At 40.8% G+C, this 27,297-nt stretch overlaps 1 protein-coding gene across 1 annotated transcript in view; it reads right to left on the reverse strand.

The window, feature by feature from the left end:
* The window catches only part of HAO1 (hydroxyacid oxidase 1), a 65,399-nt gene that overhangs the window by 18,666 nt on the left and 19,436 nt on the right, over nucleotides 1–27,297 (reverse strand). Inside the window, exons 3-4 of the mRNA XM_036320928.1 lie at nucleotides 10,756–11,011; nucleotides 3,701–3,876 (exon numbers count right to left, since the gene is read on the reverse strand). Of these exons, the coding sequence (XP_036176821.1) occupies nucleotides 3,701–3,876; nucleotides 10,756–11,011 (432 nt within the window). The remainder of the gene's footprint in view (nucleotides 1–3,700; nucleotides 3,877–10,755; nucleotides 11,012–27,297) is intronic.

Genomic DNA, 27,297 nt, shown 5'->3' on the forward strand with positions numbered 1-27,297 from the left:
TTCTGCAAAACAAAAAGCCATTCTGGAAGTGAGGCAACCTAGTTTTAAAAAGATTTTTAATTAAAAAAAACAAACCCTCTAAAAGGCATTATGTTTTTGCTCATAAAGGCCTTTGCTCATTAGCATGCGTTCTGGCGAGGACCAAGGCATGTCTCAAACACATGTTCGGAGCTCGTGTTGAAGTTTTCCAAGGGCAGAGTTTAACCACAGCGAGAGATTACATCTTCTCCAAGTTGCTTTCGTTAGAAATGCCATTCTTAAAATGGTGGCCAGGGGAATGTTTTACTGATATCTTTCCAGTGGCCTCTGATTTCATGTGCCTGCAAACATGACCTGTGTCTTTCTGGTAAAAGGTCAATCCCTGGGACTTCTGGATGAAAATCTGTGGAAGAATGAACGCTAGATTTCCCAGAGCCTGCACTGCTGCCCCTGGGTCCCTTCCCCCACACCAAACTGAGCATATGCAGTGTTGTCATAGAAATGATTCTTGTTTGTTAATTAAATGAAATAAGTAGCTACAGAGAAACCAGACAATGTAAACCATACATGCATGAATAAGTTATTTCCTTTCAAATGCCAAATGTCCCAACTCTCTCTTGCTTTTGAGCTCTCTCTAAAGCAATAGGCTCATAGAGTTTTCATAGATTACTCATACAGTTTTTTGTTTGTTTGTTTGTTTTTAATTTTATTTTATTGTTTAAAGTATTACAGATAGTAGTACATATGTCTCTCTTTTTTTCCCCCCATTGACCTTACTCCGGCCTCCCCTACCCCCTGGCACATGCCCTCATCCCCACCCCCCCCAGTGTCTTGTGTCCATTGGTTATGCTTATAAGCATGCATACAAGTCCTTCAGTTGATCTCTTACCTCCCCCGCTCAACACTCCCCAGCCTTCCCACTGTAATTTGACAGTCTGTTCAATGCTTCTCTGCCTCTGTATCTATATAGTTTTCACTGAAGATTTTATTAAATCAACATTTGAGCTATCTACTATGTGTAAAACATTATGAAAATGTGTGGAAGCAAATCACATGGCCCATGTGGATGAGAATCAATGGTGGTGGTAGTTCTAGGTAAGATGACTGCAGAATGAAGTTCTAGAAGCCAAAATATTTTTTAACATAACACATGATATAAAGTCTAAGTCAATAGATTTCCATCATCTCCTAGAGGGCAAAGTTGTAGAAAATGATAAATATTTGGGACCTTAAGTTGAAAAGTTAGTTAAAAAATTAAATAGCCTCATTCATCTCATTCTTATTTTTGTTCCCTATTTTACATGGACAAATGTGGGACTATACTAAATTTTATTCTTTCTTGGTGTTTTCAAGCCAGTTACCCTAGGCCACCTCTGTGATGAGAGTAAATTAAATGCTGGAAACTACACCAATTTTCTAATTCAATTATACCCTCTTACTTATTTCAGGTCAGCCACAGTTATCTCCTGCCTGAGCAACAACAGTTTCTCAAATGTGCTCTGTGATTCCCAATTTTGCCACATCCATCCACTAGATCCATTACACAAAATGTGATTTTTTTAACTGCTAATCTGATGAGGTTGCTTCCCTGATCAACACCCTTAGCAGTTCTCAAACATCGTAAAGTCTACATTCTCCAATACGGCTTACATGTTTTCAAATTAGTACTCATAGCTGCTTTCTTTTGCCGTTATTTTAGTCTAAGAGTCATTTGACCTGATATCATAGCAAAACTCAAGCATCATCTTTCATTCTGAAATGAAACCTTCCTTAGCCCACTCTTATAGTTGTTTACACTGTATTTTAAACTCAAGCTTATACTGAATAGATTTCTACCTCTGCACTTCTTATTGCACCAAAATTCTGTCTCTCCTACAAGAATAGGGTCAAGGACCTCAGATGATTATTATTTTTTTTAATTTTAGCATAATAAATACTTATGTAATGAATGACTAAATGAATAAATAAATGAATGGATGAATGAATGAATGAATGAATGAGGCAGAACCTTCAGGGTAATGTTCTTAGGACCTAGACTTGAATGTAGTTACAGGAAGTAGCATTAATAATCGTGGATGACAATATGAATGGGAGTAAGTAAGTGAAGCTTGTTTAAAAGTGTCGGTAACACCAGGATAAACTCACTGAAGTTTAATTCTCAGAAACTGAACTAGAACAATGATCAACAGGAAAGAGTATAACAATGTTTTTTAAAGCACAGATTAAGACAGATCTGGATTTAAACATATTCCCTCTTTGAAAGTTTCATTAGGCCCATTCTTTTACTTCTATTAGCTTCATTTCTGCATACTTAAGATTAAAAAGATAAAGTCAGTGGTGTGCCTGGAGATTTATAAATAGGGGCCATGTGACTCACACTTATTCAAATAAAACCTGTAAAAAGGTTTTGATTCTAAGTCATTGTTAAGCCTGAGGTAAGTTAATAGAATCTCTCATCCCAGAGCCACTTCCTTAAACATTTCCTTTTAAAATAATATGTTTTTGTCAGTTATCTATTTAGCCATATTGAAAGAAATGTTTTCAAAGGCAAGAAAACATTTTTGCGGGTGAACACATTTACACTCCAAATTATTACAGTCAATGTATCTCCCTGTGGGATTGAATACATGTGGATACAGGGGAAGTAGTCAACTTCCTTAATACTCAAGGCTTGATAATTAAGGATTTTACTATCTTAGTCAATCATTCCTGTTTTGTTTTTTTTTTAAATATATATATTTTTTATTTCAGAGAGGAAGGGAGAGGGAGAGAGAGATAGAAACATCAATGATGAGAGAGAGTCATTGATTGGCTGTCTCCTGCACGCCCCTTACTGGGGATCGAGCCCACAACCAGGGCATGTGCCCTGACCAGGAATCGAACTGGTGACCTCTTGGTTTCTGGGTCAACACTCAACCACTGAGCCACACCAGCCAGGTTTAGTCAATCATTCTTTATAGGGAGATGACATGGGATTCACCACTCTCTGAAATCAGTTCTTGTCATTGTTACTTGGAAGAACAAGAGAAAAATATTAAGAGGCTCTTAAAACAGGTCTGGTTATTAGAATATCATCCTTGGGGCCCAGCCAGTGTACTCAGTGGTTGAGCATGGACCTATGAACCAGGAGGTCATGGTTCAATTCCCTGTCAGGGCACATGTCCAGTAGGGGGCATGCAGGAGGCAGCTTTCAGTGATTCTCATCATTGGTGTTCCTATCTCTCCCTCTTGCTTCCTCTGTGAAATTAAAAAAAAAAAATTATATATATATTATATTATATATATTATATATATTATATATATTTATATATATTATATATATATATATATATAAAATGATTTTAAATGTCCTCCTTGGAGCTTCTCATTGGCCTAAGAGCAACTGTTGCAGCTTACAGCCAAAGCAAGACCTTCTATCTAGAGCTTGTCAAGCTCCATGACTTGATGACAGCTCCAAAAAAAAAAAAAAAAAGGCAACAGTATCCTAATGCTTTAAAATGGCTAACTTCTTGCTTCATGGGAGTCCTGCTCTCTTTTAGTGCATTACCTAAGATTTTGGACCTTATTTACTCACTAACATCAAAAGGGAGAATTGAGAGATGGAATATCTCTTTTGTTGCCCATGTTAATTTTTCCTGATTATTTTCCCTTAAAAATGTCATGATCATATCCACAAAGGATCATAAAATCAGTGTGACGTCAAGTAGAGAAATAAACACACCTCTCAAAATTCCTTTGGCAACAATTGGCAGCGATGTCAGCCCCCTCAGCCATTTAATGTCCTCCCAGCTGATGGATGGGTCTATAGCTTTTGCCACGTATGCAGCAAGTCCACTGTTGTCGCCAAAGTTTTCCTTTGGAGAAAATGCTAAATCATTGCTTTCAAAATTTTTCATCCTGAAATAAAGAGATATAAAAGTGAGAAACTCCTCAAAGATATCTTTACAATGACTCACTCAAAAGAAAAAGAAAAGTTACCCTTTCACACCCATTGCTTGTTCACTCCTCAACCATCCAGAGCAGTGATTTTCAACCTTTTTCATTTCGTGGCACACATAAGCTAATTACTGACATTCTGTGGCACACCAAGCAATATATTTTTATTGATCTGACAAAAGAAAATTGGTGTAATTTTGATTCATTCACACTGAACAGCTATTGTTGTGTTGGCTGTTGTCATTTTTTTTAATTTGACAATCTAAGAGAAAAATGGTCAGTGCCTCTGACTAAATAAATAGTCAGGTATTTCATGTTTTAAAAATTGCCCACTGGTTGAAAATCGCTCATCTATAGGTTGGTTGCAATCATATTTTCCTTTTTTAAAATATAGTTTTATTGATTTCAGAGAGGAAGGGAAAGGGAGAGAGAGAGAATCATTGATGGCTGCTTCCTGCAAGCCCCCCACTGGAGATTGAGCACACGACCCTGCTAGCCAAGCTTTTCTTTGGGTAAAAATATAGCTGTGCATTGACCTCTGACTTAGTCATAACTCTTTCTTCCCTTGCGCTAGCTCTGCCATTGAATATAGAAAGGATCTTGGGGCCATAACTATAACAATTTTCTATAAACCTAGAATTACATAGGCACACTATTTTAAAATTATTTTTAAGAGGATCATAAGATTTCCTTTAATATAAAACTAAGCTTAGTGCTTTTTACATTTTAGTGTACTTTCAGCTAAAATAACTGGTTGAGTAGCTTGGGTGGCATATATTATCAAAGAATATGAACATTCACATCCCACATAACTCTACTCAAGCCATTGGCAAAGTCTTCACGATAAGTATTAAACAGTAAGCTCTATAGTTTCATGGGCTTAGGAGGCCACTGAAAATTCTAGCTCCATGAGAGTCAGACTGGTATCCATCTATTTGTTGAGCCTTGGTATGGATTTTAATACTCAGACATCTCTTTTGTAATCAAACCACTAAAGGTCGTACATTTTATCACAGACTTTGGTCTTCCATTGTCGTTCTAACTTGAATTAAGCCAACCTTCTGGTCAAGAAATATATCCGTATTATGGAGAGCTATTCCATTACTTAGAAATGATATTAAATGATATTAAATCCCAAACTTTTAAGTAACATTGGTAATAAGTGAAAGGTCTGGTCTGTCACTCCCATAGCAAGACCAAAGGGGGAAAAAAAGAAAAACATCTGTATGTGTATATACTCTGCACAGCACCCACACCCCTCCCAAACAGGCTACAGTGTTTCAGCAGAGGCGGGGTGAAAGGGTGAAATGGATAGGAAAAAACAGAAACATGGATAAAATTATATAAATAACTGTTGTTATTCTTGGACGGTGCAATGCAGGTCAACACTTGAATGAATGTTGCCTTACAGAAATTTCAGTGCACAATGAAGCCTTGTTGTTACTCTCAAACGTTGTTCAAAGCCAGAAGCCAAGAAAAAGTTTTCAGATATCTTGACAGGGACCCGCGATGGAGTGTTTTACCAATGGCTCTGAAGAAAACCTCCGTGAATGCTATTTTTATTTGAATTATGACATATACACAAGAAACACTTAAAGCGGCTTCTGATAACCAAAGTATTCCATTTCGTAAGGAAGGAAGGGGGCAACATCCAAATAATAACATGATTACTTATGACTTAATTCTCGAATCCCAATCTATTTAATGACCCAAAGGCAAGGGATAGAATTTCTTCTTTGTAAGGAACTCGTTGTGCCTTGAATGTTCCTCAAATATACTTTTTAATCTAATATTGAAATTATTTTAGCTTTTAATAAGTTAGCATCATAAAAACAGTAACAACTACTAAAAGAAAGTTAAACATTATTAAATCACCAATGGTAACACCAGCAATAAATATTGTGGAGAAATATGTGATATTATTTTATTATAGTTATTGATAATATGCCATTAAAGATAAAGCTACATGTCTCCATAGTGGGAAATAAAATAAAAAATAACCATCAGTAGAGCCTATGATATCAACTCAATATGAGAGAGACAGAGATTCATAATACATACAGGAATTGGTACATGGACCCCTAGCCTTTAATTCTGTGGTTAGGGAAACACTATATTGAGAATATAGCCCTGATAATCTCTTCCTCAATGTGGCTGGGCAGTTAAAAGAAAGTTTGAAGGAATGGGTTTTAAGTTTGAGTGCAAACCTTTGCTCAACTTCTTATTAGTCTTGTTTTATTGGGTAAATCTCACATGATCGAATACAGTTCTATTTATTGATTCGGCATTACTTATTGAGCACCTACTGTGTGCTAGTGTTTTAGATGTTTAGGGTAGACCAATAAATAAAACAGTCAAAAATCCCTGGCCACATTGAGTTGATATTCTAGCAAGAAGAGACAGAAAATAAAAAAATAAATATAATCAATAAGTAATTTATGGAGCAAGTTAGATTATAAGTGCTATAAAAAAATAAATGAAAAGGCCCTAGCAGGGCGGCTCCGTTGGAGAGTTGGAGCATTGTCTCGTACACTAAAAGGTTATGGGTTCGATCTCCTGTCAGGGTGTGCAACTGATCAATGTCTCTCTCTCTCTCTTCCTCTCTCTCTCTCTCTCTCTTTCTCAATTTCTCCCCCTCCTAAAACTCAATTTAAAAATATCTCTCCTGAAGATTTAAATAAATGAATAAATACATTTTAAAAAGTACTTCAAAATAAGAGGTAAGTGAGCTGGTAGACAGTTGACTTGAAAATAAAATATGGTAATCAAATTTAGCCTCATTGAGAAGCTACCTTGTAGAGGAAATGAGCAGATCGGTGTTATTGGGTATGCTACTTGTTGCTGCTATACCAAAAGATCACAAACCTAGAGGCTTTAAAATGACACAAACTTATTATATTACAGGTGTGGAGGCCAGACGTCCAGAATGATTCCCACTAGACTCCACTCAAGGTGTGGATAGGGCCGTTCTCCTTCCAGCGGCTCTGAGGGAGAATCCCTTTCCTTGCCTGTTCCAGCTTCTAGAGACCACCTATGTTCCCTGACTCCAGATGACATCACTCCAACCTCTGCTTCCATCATCACCTCGCCTTCTCTGACTCGGACACTCCTGCCTCCCTCTCATGAAGACCCCTTAGCTGCATTAAGTCTGTGAGAGAACTCAGGATAATCTTCCCACCTCAGAGTCCATTTTGCCATGTAAATAACATCTTCACAGGTTCCAAGGATTAGGACATGGACATCTTTGGGAGGTCCTCATTCTGTGTAACACAGTTATATTGTGAATGTTTTTCTAACCAAAGAATTCGGAGGCTATTGAGCCATATACCTAGTCCACCTTCACAAATATTTCTCTTCCTCAAATCCTCTCCAAGATCCCCACACATACTGTGTCTCTATTCTGATCTCTACTGTTTATTTTTATTTTGCTTTCCCAATATAAAGACATGTAGACCCCTCCCTGATATAAAAACATAGGAAAAGTAAAGAAGTGAGTAGTGCGTTGATTTGGGGGAAGGCTATCACAGGCAGAGGGAAGAATCAATTCTGAGGCCCTAAGGCACTAGCACGCCTGGTGTGTTGAAGGAAGAGTAGGGTTGCCAATGTGGCTCAGTGAGTAGGGATGAGGATGTTAGGAGATGAGGTCCAGGAAGCAATGGGGGGCCTGCTCATGTTGGCCTCGTAGGCTACTTTTATGGTGAGAGACCTGGAAAGACAATGGCAGTCTGATCCTTTTGTGTGTGTGAGCTATTCTGGTTGCTATAATCAATAAATCATGCTGGGGCTTAAGGAAGCATGTCCCCAGGCAAATCACCGGAAGGGTAGGTGTCATGATTTATCTTGAACATAGTCAATGATTGGAAGTTCCTTTTCTTCTCTTTCATCTGCCCTGGCGTTACACCAAAGAGCCAGATCTTTACCCAGAAAAAATGAACTGTCCCCTGGGGTGTAGAGACAGAAAAGGCCCTGCCTCAGAGCCTCTGGCACCAGCCTAGGGAACTGGCATCATTCCTGGGTTCTTCCAAGAGCAGATGAGTATTCTCCTAACCGCCCCTCACTTTCAGGAACCTCTGTGCCATGCAGAATGTACACACATGCATGTGTTTTGCATATAAACCAAGCAGAGATTACCAAACTCCTGAACTCTGGCTGGTCCCAGATGCCAAGAGTCAGAACCCTCCCCCACCACGGCAGAGGAAGTAGCAAGGGCTGGAAGGAGCCACTGCTTTACAGACTCATTCTCCTCTGGATTTCCTGCCTCCCTCGCCTGCCAAACCTCACTCTGCAAAGCCAGGCTTCACCTTCTATGAGTCAGGTCAGCTGCGGAAAGAAACCTGATTTCATATCAGGCTGGAACAGAGGAGCTTTTCGGTTGTATGTGGCCTCTGGCGGAAGCCTGGGCCTCCCATTAGTGGGCTCTGCCTTCGACTGCTGAGTGTGGGCCGCGGGGAAGCCAACCAGAGGAGCTGGCCCGCCTGCAGTCCACCAGGACCAGCAAGGCCAGAGGGCGCTCTGGGGGTGCGGCACCAGCCCTGGGGTGTTTCCTGCGTTCTCAGTGATCTGGGCGTATTGCTCACTATTTGATCATCTGTAGATGGGAGGTGTGACAAGCCACTCCTGTGCACATGGACAGCTGAAAAGGGCCTCTGTCTCATGGTCTGATGGGTCATCTGGGTGGGAGCCCGGGAGCAAAGGAAAAGGGGGAAAGCAAATCCCACTCCTGACTGAGTGGTGTGGCACCGAAGGAACAAGACATAGCAGCCAGAAGCAGAAACTGCGTCATCACCCACGTCTAAGTACCTGCCACTGTGAACACCTTTTGTCACCCAGAGCGAGAAAGTGCTTTCGAAGCTGCAGAAATAACCCTACTGCTGTTGTTATTATTGTTGTCGTTGTTGTTAGTCATATTAACAGGAGGAGGGAAAAATAGCAAACTCCTTTAGAAATGGCAAAAGGAAAATAATGAGGAATATTTCCTGTAAGAAGCCTTGAGTGACATACTAATTTTAGAAAGCCTAAAAAAATAAGGTAATCAAAACAGAGAAATAATGTGAATACAGATCTCATCGTAGGGAAATTTGAAGCCATCTACTTTCTGATGAATTTGGCAAAACGTAGGAATATGTCAGGGGCCTTTTACTTTTATTTTCTTAGAAAGACAGGGTTTCTGGGTAACCCTGGTCTGGGAAACAGGAGGCATGTCTGATGGGAGAGCACTTTCTCCTTCTGTCATTGGCCACTGAAGGTACCACATGCAGAAATAATATCCTAAACCCGCTGGAGGTTGAGAACATCGCACAGCTACTTTACATAGGTCTCAGCAGCAAGATTTGATGCACAAAGTTTATACTCAGTTAGATACGTACTCAGCAGAGCTATAGGACAGTTGTGTGACACCCAGGACTGTATAAGGACTCTCTCTCTCTCCCTCTCTCTCTCCCTCTCTCTCTCTCTCTCTCTCTCTCGTTGCGATACATCCTATTCTATAACATATGTGGAATTCCTGGCTTCCAACAGTCTTTGCGACCTTCTATGGAATGCTGATTTGATTTTGAATCTTCCAGATTTTAGAAGGGTTAACGTTACATGTAGCCAGAGTAAGCAACACCCCATGTAAATGAGGTCTAGGATCCAAAGAAGGCATCCCTCGTTGTTTCCACTTCTCCCATGGAGGCTGTGAAATCCCATCATCAAAATGTCTTCCATTACAACTAATATGTTGATTCCTGTTCAAATGTGTTTAGCCCTGAAGGTTGTCATTCACACATTGCTATGAACAATCCTTAGAGCAGATTTTGGTGGGAACTGGGGAAGGATAGAATAAAAGGGAAAAGAGGTCTGTAATTTAGGGAGGTTGGGGTCTTTCTTAGTAAACTCCACTGAAGTCCCAGCTTTACTAAAGATTATCCTAATTCTAAATTATTACAGGAAAAAGGACAATTCCCTGCTACTGCACAAGCGGACTGACCTAATGAAAACATCATTGTTCAGCCACAGAATACTAGACACATTGTTTATGCTAATATGAGTGAGTGGATTAAAGAATGAACCTGGGACTATATGAATTAATGTTCACCTATGATTATGTAGGGATATTGCAGCCCTGGCCAGGTAGGCTCAGTTGGTTAGAGCCTCGTCCCGATACACCAAGGTTGCAGGTTCAGTCCCCAGTCAAGGCATCTACAAGAGTCAGCCAATGAATGCATAAATGGGTGGAACAACAATTAATCTCTCTCTCTCATTCAAATCAATAAATAAATTTAAAAAGAGGGCTATTGCTCAAAAGAAGGAGTTGATGAGGGGTCAAGCATGTGCCTCCTTTTGTCTCCACTCTTTAAGTTTTCTTCAATCTTCCTAGCCCAGATACAATGAGAAATGAAAGTCACTAGGTGGCTCTGTGATTTCAACAAGACCTAGGATATTGGGATCACAATAAAATTGTATCCTGGGCTATATTAAGTATCTTCTATCTATATGGCAATTCATACTTCTCCAAGCCCTTAATGTACTCTGATACATAACTGTATTTGACTTTTATAAGTATATGGGCAATTTCTATCCCTCTTTTATAGCTCAAGCATGTGACACCCACTAAATGGGCGTGATCTGCTGGAAATTATGGGGATATTTGGCAAGGACACTACCTCTAGAATCCAGACCCTATCAGCCCTAGACAAGATCCCTTTCAACCATACTCATGGTGCAACATTCTATGAAGAACCAATTCCCTAAGCCACTCACTTGGAAACTAGAGAAAACTTTTGGAACTGGCTCATGACAAGAGCAAAGAGAATTAGATGAATATCTCAGGGGCCTAGGAGACCAGAGACTGATGGTTACCTGAGTTGTGGTGGCAGCTTGAACCTGTTTCGCACGTCGTCAAAGCGGTTGCCCAGATAAGGGGTGTCCACTGTCACAAATATGGCCTTGTAGCCCATCCGCTCGGCCCGCCGCACGAGCTGCTTGGTGACTTCACGGTCCTTGTAGATGTACAGCTGCAGCCAGCGAAGCGCCTCGCCACCGGCCTCTGCCACCTCTTCAATGGAGGAGGTGGCCCAGGAACTCAGCATCATGCCGGTCCCCAGGGACCTGCAGGCTGAGAAAGAAAGGAGAAGATCAAGGCAAGCCTGGTATTTTCCCACTCCGAATACTTCAGTTGTAGTTTAAAGGGTAAAGAATCTACAAGGGCAATTTGGCAAAAAGAAGTAAAATCTTTTAAAATTTAGAAATATTCATTTTTTCCCACACTTAAAGACAAAAATGAGTCATTTAGTCAAAGGTGTGCCAAATGTAAGATAAAAAGGTTGGGAAAAATCTGACATCTAACCTTAGGGGGTTGGCTATAATATAGTTCATATTTAAAATGAAATGTATACTCCGTTAAAGATAATATTTTTGTGATCATTAATTCGGTGTCAACTTGGCTAGGCCATGGTATCCAGATATTGGCTTAAGAATGTCTGGATGTTGCTGTGAAGTTATTTTTTTAGATGAGATTCACATTTAAACCAGCATACTTTGAGTAAGGCAAATTACTCTCCATGTGTGGACGGGTCTCATCTAATCAGTCGAAGGCCTTAAGGAAAGGACTGACCTTCCCCTTGGAAGAGGGAATTCTGTCAGCAGTCTTTCTTCAAACTCAAATTGCAACATCAACTTGTCTCTGAATCTGAATCCTGCCAGCTTACCTTAAAGATTTTGGACTTGCCAGCATTCACAAGTATATGAGGCAATTCCTTAAATAGTCAGTTAGATAGATGATAGATAGATAGATAGATAGATAGATAGATAGATAGATATTCCCCCCCCTCTCTCTCTCTCTCTCTCTCTCTCTCTCTCTCTATATATATATATATATATATATATATATCATAATATATTTAAATTTTAAACTTTTTAAAATTTATCTTTAAGTATTTTGTTAAAGGTATACTCTACCATTTATGTTGCCTTTTAAAACTTTATAAAATACATATACTAGACACCCCAAGTAGAAACAGTTTCCTCACATCCCTTTGAGCAAGATATCAAAAAAAAAAATGAGCAAATAAATGAAACATTAGATAGATTACTCTACTTATCTCAGAGAACTTGAAAGAACATAGGTAATAACCCTTACTCCAAAAATAGGTAGTAAAATTGGGGTCAACTTTAATGGAGGAGAAACTGACATAATGTTTATATGTCATATACCAAACATGCCAAGAGACAAATAATAAACATATAAAACTGACTATATAACCCTGAGTCATTCAACTCCTCTGTGTGCCCACCACAGATAAAATGAGAATAAAAGTAGTTGTGCAAGTGACACAGAGGGTGATGATGAGAATCAAGTGATCTGCTGCTTATAAAGAAATTTTAAGAGGTTATAAAGTCTCCATGCTTCTCAAACTTTATAGGACAATCCACCCGGAGTGTTTGCAAAAACACAGATTGTAAATCCTGCCCCCAGCGATTCTGATTCAGTAGGTCTGAAATGGGGCTCAAGTACCTGCCTTTGGAACCAGCGCCAGTGATGCTGGTGTTGCTGGTCCCGGACCACATTTTGATATTTAAGTAGCTGCATTATCATTTGGTGGTAAAATGCTAAGTTCAAATAATAATAAAATGGATTTTGTTTTCAATACATGTTACTTTTTCTGTGCCTTTTATGGTGTTTCTTATCCCTGTTCTTCAGATCATAGGCCAGATAATGAAGACCTGCGCTGCAGATTATATTGTCTATGTATCACTAATCTGTTCGCTCCAAGTGTTGCTTTGATAATTTCTCTCAGAAGGACTCATGGCTGCAAAATGTTGTCCAACAGCCCACATCTTATTGAGTAATAAAATATATGCCAGCGGTTCTCAACCTGTGGGTCGCGACCCCTTTGGCGGTTGAATGACCCTTTCACTGGGGTCGCCTAAGACCATCCTGCAGATCAGATATTTACATTATGATTCATAACAGTAGCAACATTACAGTTATTAAGTAGCAACAAAAATAATTTTATGGTTGGGTCACAGCATGAGGAACTGTATTCAAAGGGCCAGAAGGTTGAGAACCACTGATAGACCATTGTCTGATCTTTACTAAGATTTGTAAATATGGAGAAGCTCAGACCATCACTGCTATTTGGAAGGAACACCAGGGGACACTGATTGCTTGGGTCAGAATCCCCTAACCATCAATTTCTCATAAAGAAATTATGTCCTGAAGAGGATGTGACCTAACAAAGGTCACACAGACATGGGCAGCAGAGCTGGAGAAGAACACAGAATGTCTGGCCACTCCCCAAAGGGATCTTCCTAGAACTCCCAAGTGCCCAAAAGACTCCCCTGGAATCAAGCATAGTTCAATGCACCTCCAATCCTTCAGGGCCATGGACAACCAAGAAAGCAGGTTTGCCACATGCCTGAGAGACACTACCAAGCTGCCAACTCTGGGAAAGCATGGAGACTCGGAAACAGTAGGCAAAGCCTACTGCACTGTAAGAGCAGAGTGTGGCCACACAAACGGTCCAGCTAATGGACCATCACATGTTAGGGCACCACTTTGTAGTTTACACAAAGGCATCAGCTGCTCAGCCAATAAAGATCAAAAACACTCAAAAGGAGCCTGACCAGCGTGGCTCAGTGTTTGCACATTGACCTATGAACCAAGAGGTCCTGGTTTGATTCCCGGTCAGGGCACATGCCTGGGTTGTGGACTCGACCCCCAGTGTGGGGCGTGCAGGAGGCAGATGATTGATGATTCTCTCTCATCATTATTGTTTCTATCTCTCTCTCCCTCTCTCTTCCTCTCTGAAATCAATAAAAAAAATTTTTAAAAACTCTATATATATCTATATATATATATATATATATATATTCCATATAGACCATTAAAATCCTACAAACCAATGCATCAAAGATATTTACATCCCCTAAAGTTTAGGGAAACCATCACAGTTGCATGTCAGCGCTCACAAACATTTTGCCCAACATCCTTTGGCATATATGTCCAGAGAAAAGCAAGGCCGGTCCATGCCATCTATTTCCCGAGTCTCTCGGCTCCAATACTAATGGCTCCTAATATTACTGGTGCTAAGTATTTATTTTCCAATGACTAAATCATAGGAGCTGAACCTTTGAGTCAGGGTTCCCTAAAATTCTAAGTTACCTTGTTTCCAGTTGTAGGCAGTCAGTAAATATTTGGTGACTTGATGAATTTAGTGAGACCTCTTCCTGGATGCCAGGGGAACATCAGAGTCTGTGCTGACATATTAGGAGCTGAGGTTAAGATATTACTCCCAGGGGAGAATAGCAACAAAACTTAGAAGGATCCATGCTCCCTGAAGCATGTATTACTGAGCACTATGATCCCATTCACTTGTGATTATTTGCTGTGATAAAGTAAAATTACTGATGAATTACATCTATTGTTTTCAACACAGCTTTATGTTAGAATGAGATCAGGGATCCTGAAATTTGGCAAGAACCATTCAGAGAAAATAACATAAATTTGCCTGGTTCCGCTAAGGACAGATCTCAGATTAAGTTGGTATGTACCAGAATAACAATGCTGCTTATTAAAATACTGATACTTCCATTCCAATTGGTAAATAACCACGACTCTAAAGTAAATAGTCCCTCCTCCAGCGTCTCTTCAATGTGCCAGCACTCCAGTCTCTTCCCAAGGAATCCCTGGCATCCTATCCCCAACCCAGCAATTTAAAGGTTAACACCTGGCAGAGCTGGGGGCATCCAGAGCCCTGTGAGAACACTAGAGAAACATCTGATGTTCTCTTCTTTTTCTTTTTCTTTTTTTTTTTAAATATATTTTATTGATTTCAGAGAGGAAGGGAGAGGGAGAGAGATAGAAACAACAATGATGAGAGAGAATCATTGATCGGCTGCCTCCTGCATGCTCCACACTGGGGATTGAGCCCACAACCCAGGCATGTGCACTGACCTGGAATCAAACCGTGACCTCCTGGTTCATAGGTTAATGCTCAACCACTGAGCTACACTGGCTGAGCCTGAGGTTATTTTCTTATTGGTCAGAGTTCTTTGCTGTACTAGTTGCTAAATACTTCAAATGATGACATCTGCCTGAGACATGCAGATATACCCTTCTAGCTTACACTACTCTCTGGGGGCCAAAACTTACAAGCTTTTCAATTTTATGAATGACCTAGCATAGTCAGACTTTGTTAAGAAATTCTTATTAGAGCTATGATAGCTTAGTGCTTGAAAGCACACATGTTTTTGAAGTCTGTTTTCTCTCCCTATTCATTTCCACAATGAAACTCTGACCTGCTGCTCTGAAAAGCAGCCACTGTCAGATTTTATTTGACAAAGGACAGGGGTCAGCTTGCATTGAGTCCTGTTCCCAATGTGAGGGGCACTCTGCTGCAAGGGGCACTTTGGCAAGTCCTGGCAAAACAGAGACCACATCTGAGGTGACGTTACTAGAAAGGCGAGGCCTGGCTCTTGGGCATGATGAGGTCTCTAATGTTGACCCAAGTCTAAAAATCTTGGCTAACACATCCCGGAGGCTACACCATCAAGTAAACATTGATCCCATATGGCACAACTCCATTTCCTTATTTTCCTTACTTCCACTTTTATCATCCCTAACATATATCTTTAAGGGTAGACACCTAAATTTTTAATGCTTTAGGTCAGCAACTTTCAAACTTTTTCATCTCATGGCATGCATACACTAATTGCTAAAATTCTGTGGCACACCAAAAAAACATGTTATATTTTTTGCCGATCTGACCAAAAAAAAGGTATAATTTTGATTCGTTTGTACAGGGCGGCTATTGTTCTGATGGCTGTTGTCATTTTTTTATTTGACAATCTAAGGGAAAAGAGGTCAGCGCCCCTGACTAAATAATCAGGTATTACACATTTAAACATTTTTGTGGCACACCGGTTGAAAATCGCTGCTTTTGATGATATATTCAAATGGTTCATATTTGACATTTCTTTCTCTTCTTTATTTAGAGGTAACAGTAATACATTATGCCATTGCTAGAGGAAAATGCTTCAACCCACTCACTAAAAGAGACACTAGTAAGTTATCAGGCATTGAAGCATCAAAGACAAGAACAAAAGCATTGAAGATTTTTTATATATAAAACCTAGGAAATAACATCTATATTTTAACATCTATAGAGAGACAACAGGACATAATGGATTGAGAGTCAGAGGCCTGGGTTCCAGTCCCAGCCTTGCCATCCACAAGACACATGTCATCTGCAAAATAGCTATGGCCGTAGCTGCTGCCCTGTTCTCTCATAGGATTGCTGGAGAGTCCACTGAGACAATGTCTACGGACATTTTCTGTGTAAACTCTGAAGCCGTGCATTGTTAAGGGTTACCGAGAAAATGCCTAACACTGTTTGGGAAAAGAATTCCTACATAACTTTTAAAATTTTCCTCATTTTGCCAAGGACCTGGATTTCTCAACATCATTATTCAACTTCTCCACACTCAGCTTTCCTCTGCAATGGTTCCCATGCTCAAGACACCCAATCCTCTTGTCTCTTGCACATATGGTGTCAAAGGAAGAACACTCTTAAAAGACAGGAATCTTCTCCAGGCCAAGAGGCTACCTCCTAGGTCAGCCGTGGGCAAACTACGGCCCACGGGCTGGATCCGGCCTGTTTGAAATGAATAAAACTAAAAAAAAAAAAAAGACCGCACCCTTTTATGTAATGATGTTTACTTTGAATTTATATTAGTTCACACAAACACTCCATCCATGCTTTTGTTCCGGCCCTCCAGTCCAGTTTAAGAACCCATTGTGGCCCTCGAGTCAAAAAGTTTGCCGGAGAACCAAGATAGCGGCATAGGTTAACGCCGGAGTTTGCTGCTTTGAACAACTACTTCAAAAGTGAAACTAAAAAACGGAACAAACATCACCCAGAACCACAGGAACGCTGGCTGAGTGGAAGTCCTACAACTAGGAGGAAAGAGAAACGCATACGGACACTCAGAGGAGGCGCAGTGCTGAAGTCAAATTCTGAGGTGCGGAGTGCTCGAGCGGGCTGGCGGCGGAGGGCGCGGTTGGCGTTTTCAATCGGGAGGGAGTCGCAGACTCTGAGCTCCAGATACGGGCGAGTCTTTAGGGACCCAGACTCAAACGGGAGAAGCGGGACTGTCTGGCTTCGGTCAGAGCGAGTGCAGCTTTCTCTCCGAGCTTTGCAGCGGGTGCTGGGACCCAGAGAGGCAGAGCCCCTGGGGACAGGACTGAGAGCCGCCATACTGCTCTCTCCGGCCCACCCTGTTGATCCTGTGCGACCCGCCCCACCCAAGCCCTGCACAGAGGCATTTGCCAGATAGCCTCAGGCAAAGGCTAGATTAGCACCTCCCTAGAGGACAGAAGTTCTCTCACTGCTGACACAGCTGATTCTCATAGCCACTTGGCCTGGAGGTCAAACCCTCCCTGGTATTAGCTACAACAATCAAGGTTTAACTATAAGCTGCGCACAAAGACCACTAGGGGGTGCACCAAGGAAGCATAACAAAATGCGGAGACAAAGAAACAGGACAAAATTGTCAATGGAAGATATAGAGTTCAGAACCACACTTTTAAGGTCTCTCAAGAACTGTTTAGAAGCCGCCGATAAACTTAATGAGATCTACAAGAAAACTAATGAGACCCTCGATGTTATATTGGGGAACCAACTAGAAATTAAGCATACACAGACTGAAATAACGAATATTATACAGACTCCCGACAGCAGACCAGAGGAGCGCAAGAATCAAGTCAATGATTTGAAATGCGAGGAAGCAAAAAACACCCAACCGGAAAAGCAAAATGAAAAAAGAATCCAAAAATGCGAGGATAGTGTAAGGAGCCTCTGGGACAGCTTCAAGCGTACCAACATCAGAATTATAGGGGTGCCAGGAGATGAGAGAGAGCAAGATATTGAAAACCTATTTGAAGAAATAATGACAGAAAACTTCCCCCACCTGGTGAAAGAAATGGACTTACAGGTCCAAGAAGCGCGGAGAACCCCAAACAAAAGGAATCCAAAGAGGACCACACCAAGACACATCATAATTAAAATTCCAAGAGCAAAAGATAAAGAGAGGATCTTAAAAACAGCAAGAGAAAGAAACTCAGTTATCTACAAGGGAATACCCATACGACTGTCAGCTGATTTCTCAACAGAAACCATGCAGGCCAGAAGGGAGTGGCAAGAAATATTCAAAGTGATGAATACCAAGAACCTACAACCAAGATTACTTTATCCAGCAAAGCTATCATTCAGAATTGAGGGTCAGATAAAGAGCTTCACAGATAAGGAAAAGCTAAAGGAGTTCATCACCACCAAACCAGGATTATATGAAATGCTGAAAGGTATCCTTTAAGAAGAGGAAGAGGAAGAAAAAGGTAAAGATACAAATTATGAACAACAAATATGCATCTATCAACAAGTGAATCTAAGAATCAAGTGAATAAATAACCTGATGAACAGAATGAACTGGTGATTATAATAGAATCAAGGACATGGAAAGGGAATGGACTGACTATTCTTGGGGGGGAAACGGGTGTGGGAGATTCGGGAAGAGACTGGACAAAAATCATGCACCTATGGATGAGGACAGTGGGTGGGGAGTGAGGGCGGAGGGTGGGGCGGGAACTGGGAGGAGGGGAGTTTTGGGGGGGAAAAAAGAGGAACAAATGTAATAATCTGAACAATAAAGATTTAATTAAAAAAAAAAAAAAGTTTGCCCACCCCTGTTAGGTCCTATGTAGGGAGAGAATGTCAAAGGAGATAATTCCTGCATTCCCAGGGTGCACATCACTTCGAAAAGCCAGGGACAAAACAACCGCAAACAATACTGAGGGGCAGCAGAATCAGGCTTCCTCCCACCCCACCCCTACCTCTTATCTGCCTATGGACTTCTACGGTGGGCACTGCAGAGTAGAGCTAAAGGGCTGTAGTGTTTGCATAGTCCAGCCATCATACAATAATACCTGAAAGAAATTTTTTTTAAATTTTCACTACATTCTTCTGTTTCTCTGCTCTTTCATTTCCCTGCTGGGGCACTTACATTCTGCAGGGTGTTTGGTGATGGTGACACTGGGGAGCCTGCAACCAAAGTACGTGCCCTTGACCAGAATCGAAACCATGACCCTTCAGTCCGCAGGCCAAGGCTCTAACCACTGAGAAAACCCAGCTAGGGCTGTACTCTCTTTTCTTATTCATTCATTTTCCTTTCATTTTACTTTGAAAACCAAACCCTATGAGGAGAGCCCAAAATTAAGAGAGAGAGAGAAAGAGAGAGAGAGAGAGAGAGAGAACATAAAAATGAGAACCCCAGGTCAGAAAGCACTCAGATGGTTACTGGGGAAGAGCAGAGAATAAGTTAGCCATAGGCACGAGTCTACAGGGCTGGGTGGGCTGCTGAGGACAGGAGATTATGGACATCACTCATTCATAGGGCTGCCAGGAGTCAGAGTCCACTCAATAGCACATAACACACACTCTTTCATTTGCAATGCAATTGTAAGTATAATTATATGGAAATAAATGTGGTTAATGTCATTATTATATATAATGTCATTGGAAAATATTGGTGCATTCTGTTTAACAGAATAAAAGTTACCCTCAGACCTGCTCACAATCAAGCTTCTTGTTAGAGTTACGTTACATGCCCTAGGGTGGGGAAATGCTGTAAGGGTCTACAATGAGTTGGCATAAGACTGAGTGCAGCTCAGCATCCCCAAACCACGGGTGAATAGAGTTAACGCAATTTCCTATGTTATGGAACCTGTAATTCACTACAGAGGTTTAGATCAACTCATATTAGATATAAATGCAGTCACCTCTGGGTTGGTACAAATCCTAAACTCCAATGTACAGTGATTTTAATGGGCTAGAGCTTTGCAAAACATCATGAACTGGCAGAATCCTCCCTATGGCTATGAAATGCAATGTGCTTCTAGATTTTGGCAGGGTTTTGCTTTACCTCAGGCCTTAATGAAAATGTTTCTTTCTGATTCCAGTCACCTGGATGTGGAGGTGAGAAGATAAGAACTTAAGTTGTGGGGGCTGGACACTAAGTCTACCTGCCCTGGTTCTTTATTGAAAACCACTTTGTACGCATCTCCCTCATTTCTCTAGAGTCTGCTTCTGACTTCCTGCTGTATTTCGGGCAGTTCTCCTGAAATCAGCTGCCTCTCAGAAGAAGATCTTAGAAGGTCTTAATGAGAATGCCATTCATGCCACATCTAACACTGTTTCATCTTGAGGATTTGAACTATGCCTTTGGTTGGGATGCAACAGGAACTTCCATTCTAGACTTTCCAGTGCTTCTCAAGCTTTGATGGGCATAGGAATCACGTGAGAATGTTGATAAAATTCAGATTCTGACCCAGTAGGTCTTGGATGGAACTTGAGATTCTGCATTTCTAACAAGCTCGCCAATGATACCAATGCTTTTGTTCATGAAGGATACTTTGAAAACAAGGTAGACATTTTCGTTCACAAGGACTCATCCAAGTTAACGGGAGATATCCGATGGCTCGAGTGAAGATAGACCTTATAGAAAATGGTAGTGCATGGTTTCCAATTGCCAGTCACATTCTGCTGATGAATCTGTCTTTCCCCTCCACAGGTGTCCCTCTGGAGAGAAGCACAGATGTATTTGCCACATTTTCTCATGCATTCATCTCTTACTAGTTTTAAAGTCAAGGTATTAAATTGCATTTTATTTTTATTTTTTTTTTTTTAATTAAATCTTTATTGTTCAGATTATTACATTTGTTCCTCTTTTTTTTCCCCCCATAACTCCCCTCCTCCCAGTTCCCGCCCCACCCTCCGCCCTCACTCCCCACCCACTGTCCTCATCCATAGGTGCACGATTTTTGTCCAGTCTCTTCCCGCATCTCCCACACCCCTTTCCCCCCCAGGAATAGTCAGTCCATTCCCTTTCTATGTCCCTGATTCTATTTGTAATCAACAGTTCATTCTGTTCATCAGATTATTTATTCACTTGATTCTTAGATTCACTTGTTGATAGATGCATATTTGTTGTTCATAATTTGTATCTTTACCTTTTTCTTCCTCTTCCTCTTCTTAAAGGATACCTTTCAGCATTTCATATAATCCTGGTTTGGTGGTGATGAACTCCTTTAGCTTTTCCTTATCTGTGAAGCTCTTTATCTGACCTTCAATTCTGAATGATAGCTTTGCTGGATAAAGTAATCTTGGTTGTAGGTTCTTGGTATTCATCACTTTGAATATTTCTTGCCACTCCCTTCTGGCCTGCAAAGTTTCTGTTGAGAAATCAGCTGACAGTCGTATGGGTATTCCCTTGTAGGTAACTGAGTTTCTTTCTCTTGCTGTTTTTAAGATTCTCTCTTTATCTTTTGCTCTTGGCATTTTAATTATGATGTGTCTTGGTGTGGTCCTCTTTGGATCCCTTTTGTATGGGGTTCTCCGCGCTTCTTGGACCTGTAAGTCCATTTCTTTCACCAGGTGGGGGAAGTTTTCTGTCATTATTTCTTCAAATAGGTTTTCAATATCTTTTTTTTTTTTAATATATTTTTATTGATTAAGATATTACATATGTGTCCTTGTCCCCACGTTACCCTCTACCCCCCACGCCCCCCACCCCCGCTCATGCCCTCACCCCCCCGTTGTCCATGTCCATTGGTTAGGCCTATATGCTTGCATATAAGTCCTTTGGTTGATCTTTCCCCCTTACCCCCACCCTCCCCTACCTTCCCTCCAAGTCCCGACAGTCCAATCAATGCCTCTCCGTCTCTGGATCAGTCCTTGTTCATCAGCTTATGTTGTTCATTATATTCCACAAATGAGTGAGATCCTGTGGTATTTATCCGCTCTCAAGTTCCATCCATGCTGTGGCAAATGGTAAGAGTTCCTTTTTCTTCTTCCTCTTCTTAAAGAATACCTTTCAGCATTTCATATAATGCTGGTTTGGTGGTGATGAACTCCTTTAGCTTTTTCTTATCCGTGAAGCTCTTTATCTGACCTTCTATTCTGAATGATAGCTTTGCTGGATAAAGTAATCTTGGTTGCAGGTTCTTGCTATTCATCACTTTGAATATTTCTTGCCACTCTCTTCTGGCCTGCATGGTTTCTGTTGAGAAATCAGCTGACAGTCGTATGGGTACTCCCTTGTAGGTAACTGACTGTCTTTCTCTTGCTGCTTTTAAGATTCTCTCTTTATCTTTTGCTCTTGGCATTTTAATTATGATGTGTCTTGGTGTGGTCCTCCTTGGATTCCTTTTGTTTGGGGTTCTCTGCGCTTCCTGGACTTGTAAGTCCATTTCTTTCACCAGGTAGGGGAAGTTTTCTGTCATTATTTCTTCAAAAAGGTTTTCAATATCTTGCTCTCTCTCATCTTCTGGCACCCCTATAATTCTGATGTTGGTACGCTTGAAGCTGTCCCAGAGGCTCCTTACACTATCCTCGCATTTTTGGATTCTTTTTTCATTTTGCTTTTCCGGTTGGGTGTTTTTTGCTTCCTCGCATTTCAAATCATTGACTTGATTCTTGCGCTCCTCTGGTCTGCTGTCGGGAGTCTGTATAATATTCGTTATTTCAGTCCGTGTATGCTTAATTTCTAGTTGGTTCCCCAATATAAGATCGAGGGTCTTATTAGTTTTCTTGTAGATCTCATTAAGTTTATCGGCGGCTTCTAAACAGTTCTTGAGAGATCTTAAAAGTGTGGTTCTGAACTCTATATCTTCCATTGACAATTTTGTCCTGTTTCTTTGTCTCCGCATTTTGTTATGCTTCCTTGGTGCACCCCCTAGTGGTCTTTGTTCGCAGTCTTATAGTTAAATCTTGATTGTTGTAGTTAAATCCAGGGAGGGTTTGACCTCCAGGCCAAAGGCTATGAGAATCAGCTGTGTCAGCAGTGAGAGAACTTCTGTCCTCTAGGGAGGTGCTAATCTGGCGTTTGCCTGAGGCTATCCAGCAAATGCCTGTGTGCAGGGCTTGGGCGGGGCGGGTCGCACAGGATCAACAGGGTGGGCCGGAGAGAGCAGTTATGGCGGCTCTCAGTCCTGTCCCCAGGGGCTCTGCCTCTCTGAGTCCCAGCACCCGCTGCAAAGCTCAGAGAGAAAGCTGCACTCACTCTGACCAAAGCCAGACAGTCCTGCTTCTCCCGTTTGAGTCTGGGTCCCTAAAGACTCGCCCGGATCTGGAGCTCAGAGTCTGTGACTCCCTCCCGATTGAAAACGCCAACCGCGCCCTCCGCCGCCAGCCCGCTCCGCGCACTCCGCACCTCAGAATTTGACTTCAGCACTGCGCCTCCTCTGAGTGTCCGTATGCGTTTCTCTTTCCTCCTAGTTGTAGGACTTCCACTCAGCCAGCGTTCCTGTGGTTCTGGGTGATGTCCCTTCCGTTTTTTGGTTTCACTTTTGAAGTAGTTGTTCAGAGCAGCAAACTCCGGCGTTAACCTATGCCGCCATCTTGGTTCTCTCCTAAATTGCATTTTAGTAACACCTTTCAGCACACTTCACCCTCATCACATGTATTTTATAAGCTTGCTGATCTAGGATTTGCCCAGTGTCCTAGATTTTAGATTAGAAGCAAAAACAAATGCCAAACTAAAAGTAAAACGGCAGAAGATGAGGAAGAAGAGAGGTTACTCAAAGCTGAGAAGGCACAATTTACCAATTGTAGAATTGCTTCCAAATGTTTAATGTCAGGTCCAACAGTCTTACACATATACACTGAGTGGCCAGATTACTATGACCACCTGACATTTGTAGGCTAATTAGCTATAATTTTGCGCTGAAGTTGCTAGAGGGCCAGACCATTATAAATAGGGAAGCAGGTTGTTTACCACGACAGTAGAAGTACTTTTTTTTCTGAGGATATGGGTAAACAACGCGATTTAACAGCCTTTGAATGTGGGAGACTATATATATATATATATATATATATATATATATATATATATATATATATATATATATGGCGGCCAGATTATTTATTATAACAACCCCATCAGTACTTTGTTGTGCCACCTTTTGCCTTCAGTACTGCAGCGATTTTTCTTGGCATTGACTCCACGAGATGTTGAAAGGTGATGTGAGGAATCTGACACCATGCCTGATGAATAGCACTGTCCAGTTCTGTGAGATTTGATGGTTGTGGAACCAGCTGCCTGATGGCTCTTTTAACTTCGTCCCACAAATGCTCAATTGGATTGAGATCTGGTGATTGTGGGGGCCACCTAAGCAAGGTAAAGTCTCCCTCATGTTCTTGAAACCACTCCTGCACAATACGAGCACTGTGGCATGGCGCATTGTCTTGTTGGAAGAAGCCATCCATTGGGATATGCCATCAACATGATAGGATGAACTTGATCAGCAACGATAAAAACTTAGGTATGTTGTGCTATTCAGATGTTGTTCCACACGAATTAAAGGGCCCAAACCATGCCAGGAAAACCATAACACTGCCCCACCAGCTTGAAGAGTTGTACTCATGCATGTGGGGTGCATGCTTTCATGCTGTTGCCACCAAATTCTCACTCTGCCATCTGCATGATGTAACTGGAAACATGATTCATCGGACCACATGACTTTTCCAATGCTCGACTGTCCAATCCTTGTGTTCCTGTGCGAATTGGAGACGTTTCATATTGGTAACTGCAGACAGCAAAGGTGTTCGAACAGGTCTTCGGCTCCCATACAATGCAGTGTATGGCTAATTTGTCTACAAATGTCAGGTGGTCATAATAATCTGGCCACTCAGTATAAGTAAGATGCTGAATCATCAGGTAAAACTAAAGTTCATTATGCTAGGATTGACAAGGAAGGGGGTTATAATACATTTGAGAATGATGTTCATTCACAACCACTATCACAATAAACAGAGGAAAATATAAGATATGAGAGTAAATGTCTGTAATGTGGAATATAGACTCATGTGGGACAATCACATGCCCAGGTTAGAGCAGAACAATGAAGCAATGTGCTACTTTGGGTCCAAATGATTCCTTTGAAAATAGCTCTGCTTTATGGGAAAGATGAGTTGGTTTCCAAAATTATGTGTTTGAAAGAAAAGGGGTAATATGTTCAAAGAGACTAAAGTGCTTTTTTTAGGTACCTTTGATTAAAAACCTCCTGCAAAACTTAGTCATCAAAACAGCTGTGCTGAAATTTTGTTAAGAAAACGTGTTTTGTCATCTGCACCGGAAGTCATTACCGAATGGGGAAAATATGCAATGACAAAGTACCAAGCAGTTGTGCGGTTCTGACACACAGAAATGTTTGCATAAATGTGCACCCTCACATCCAGTGAGTGTCTCAGCCTTTCTTTGCACAGGAACTACCAGTACACGGGTTTGTTAGAGACACAATTGACAATGTTCTATGACTGCCTAAAATTACCATTGCGATTACTCAGAAAAGGAATGTTCTAAAGTCAGTAATCCAAGAGAAGAACAAAACTTCCACTACAATTATACTGGAAATACTTAGAAGTGGTCAAACAAATCTTAATTTACTATTTAGGGAACATAATCAATTTAAACACTGCCAAGAAAGGCCAGGAAACCAGACTTCATCTTTCCTGTGATTTCATGATGGCCCATTGTCTGAATTTGTGCAGTAAAAGAATGAGTGATCGCCCTGCCACTACACCCTGAGAACTCTTGTTCACGGTATGGAAATATTATTGAGGAACAGTTAGTCCCAATGACATCTTAGCTCTCCCTTCCTTGCTTCCACTTTATCTCTGGGGCAGAACTCTGCAACAGACTAAAACATTAGCTGTACTGTAATGATTCCCAGGTTCTTATTCTGTCATTTTACTGAGTTGTGAGGTCTGGGCATAACTGGCAGATTGTATGCGGTCCATAACACAGTAAGATGCCTTTTAAAACAGTTTCAAGGAATATCAAGTTTGGACACGACGACTTCTATCAGCCTCCCTCAGTTTAACAACCCCAGGGTTGGTTATACACGTGTGGGCCTCTGACTTTGCACTGTTACACTTCATCATCAGACACACTAATAACTCGAGAAGAAGAAATTTTATCCTCTCAAGAAAGCTACCCAATAGCTTAATTTATGGTGCAAAAGTCCTAGAAATTATACTATTTGACATTGGTCTTGAACAGAGCTAAAGTTTAATTTTTAATAGCTATTTAAACATGGAATATCAGTTTTGAAAAATTTTAGATATGAATTATATACTTTACGTGTATAATATGTATTTATGCCTATGTATATAAAAGAGGTCCATAATTTTTCATCTATATGCATGTATATGGACATATACAGTACATATATGTGTTTATGTATATGTAATGTGTTTATGAAGAAAGACCATGTCCCACTGACTTTTGATTGTTGGCAACAAAGGTTCAAAACATAAATCAGTTGAAGTAGATTAAAAATAAAGATGGTAAAATAAAATTTGATTTTTTTTTACTACAATGATGCAAAGAAAGTATTCCTTTCCAAATGTTTAATTGATGTACTTTGGACAAAGTTAAAGTGAACTCTCCTCTCTCCATTAGTCTTTCCTACTTTTGTTTCTTCCTAGTAAAACTGATAAAAGTCATGAACAATGACAAATAACTCAGACTGGAGTGGAACAGATCAAACCCCATCCTAACCACTGACCAGCTCTAACCTTGGTCAAGGGCATGATTTCCTTCCACGTCAGTGAGGAGAATGATAAATGATAATCACCTCACAGGTCTACTTTGAGGATTAATGATAGGAATGTAAGGTCCAAACTTCTGGTGCATAAATGACAATCGCTTCAGAAAGAGTCAAAGTTTCCTTTAAAGCCAATCTAGTGCTTTTCCTGGATTTGGGTAAATTGAGAATAACGGGGACATTTTCCTCGTAGTTATGCTGAAATGTATATCTACTTGGTCACCTAGTACAACACATAAATATATAAATCAATAAAGCTTTCAAAAATACATCGTTTGGGTCTGGAGCAAAGGAAATGACAATTTTTCTTGCTGAATGGTCTTTCACTCACTGTTAGGGTTGATCACTTAATCTCGGAAAAATCCAGAAAATTCAACAGCTAAAGCTCTCACCTACACCCTAATTCAGTTCGCTGGGATCTGTATGGCTCTTTGTGTCCCTCTGCAATCTGTTCCACCTGCACCTTTATAGGTGGTCAAGTCATAGCTGGTCCCAAAACTTCACTCTGGAATGTTCTGGCCTTTTAGGCTCAAAAAGAAAGTGTTTAGATTTAATGGTTTTATGGCCCATCAAATCCTGTGTGGTAGCCTCTAATTGCATCCAGGGGCAGACATTTCTTTTAAAATCTTTTTTTTTCTTCTTCTTTTGACAGTTTAATAAGAATTTGCTAATATGCTGAGCATTCCTGGAACACATTAGGTGGGTCTGCATGGTTCTCCATTTGAGGTGCCAGCACTCCC

This window comes from Myotis myotis, unplaced genomic scaffold (genome assembly GCF_014108235.1).
Source record: "Myotis myotis isolate mMyoMyo1 unplaced genomic scaffold, mMyoMyo1.p scaffold_m19_p_9, whole genome shotgun sequence".
Classification (NCBI taxonomy): domain Eukaryota; kingdom Metazoa; phylum Chordata; class Mammalia; order Chiroptera; family Vespertilionidae; genus Myotis; species Myotis myotis.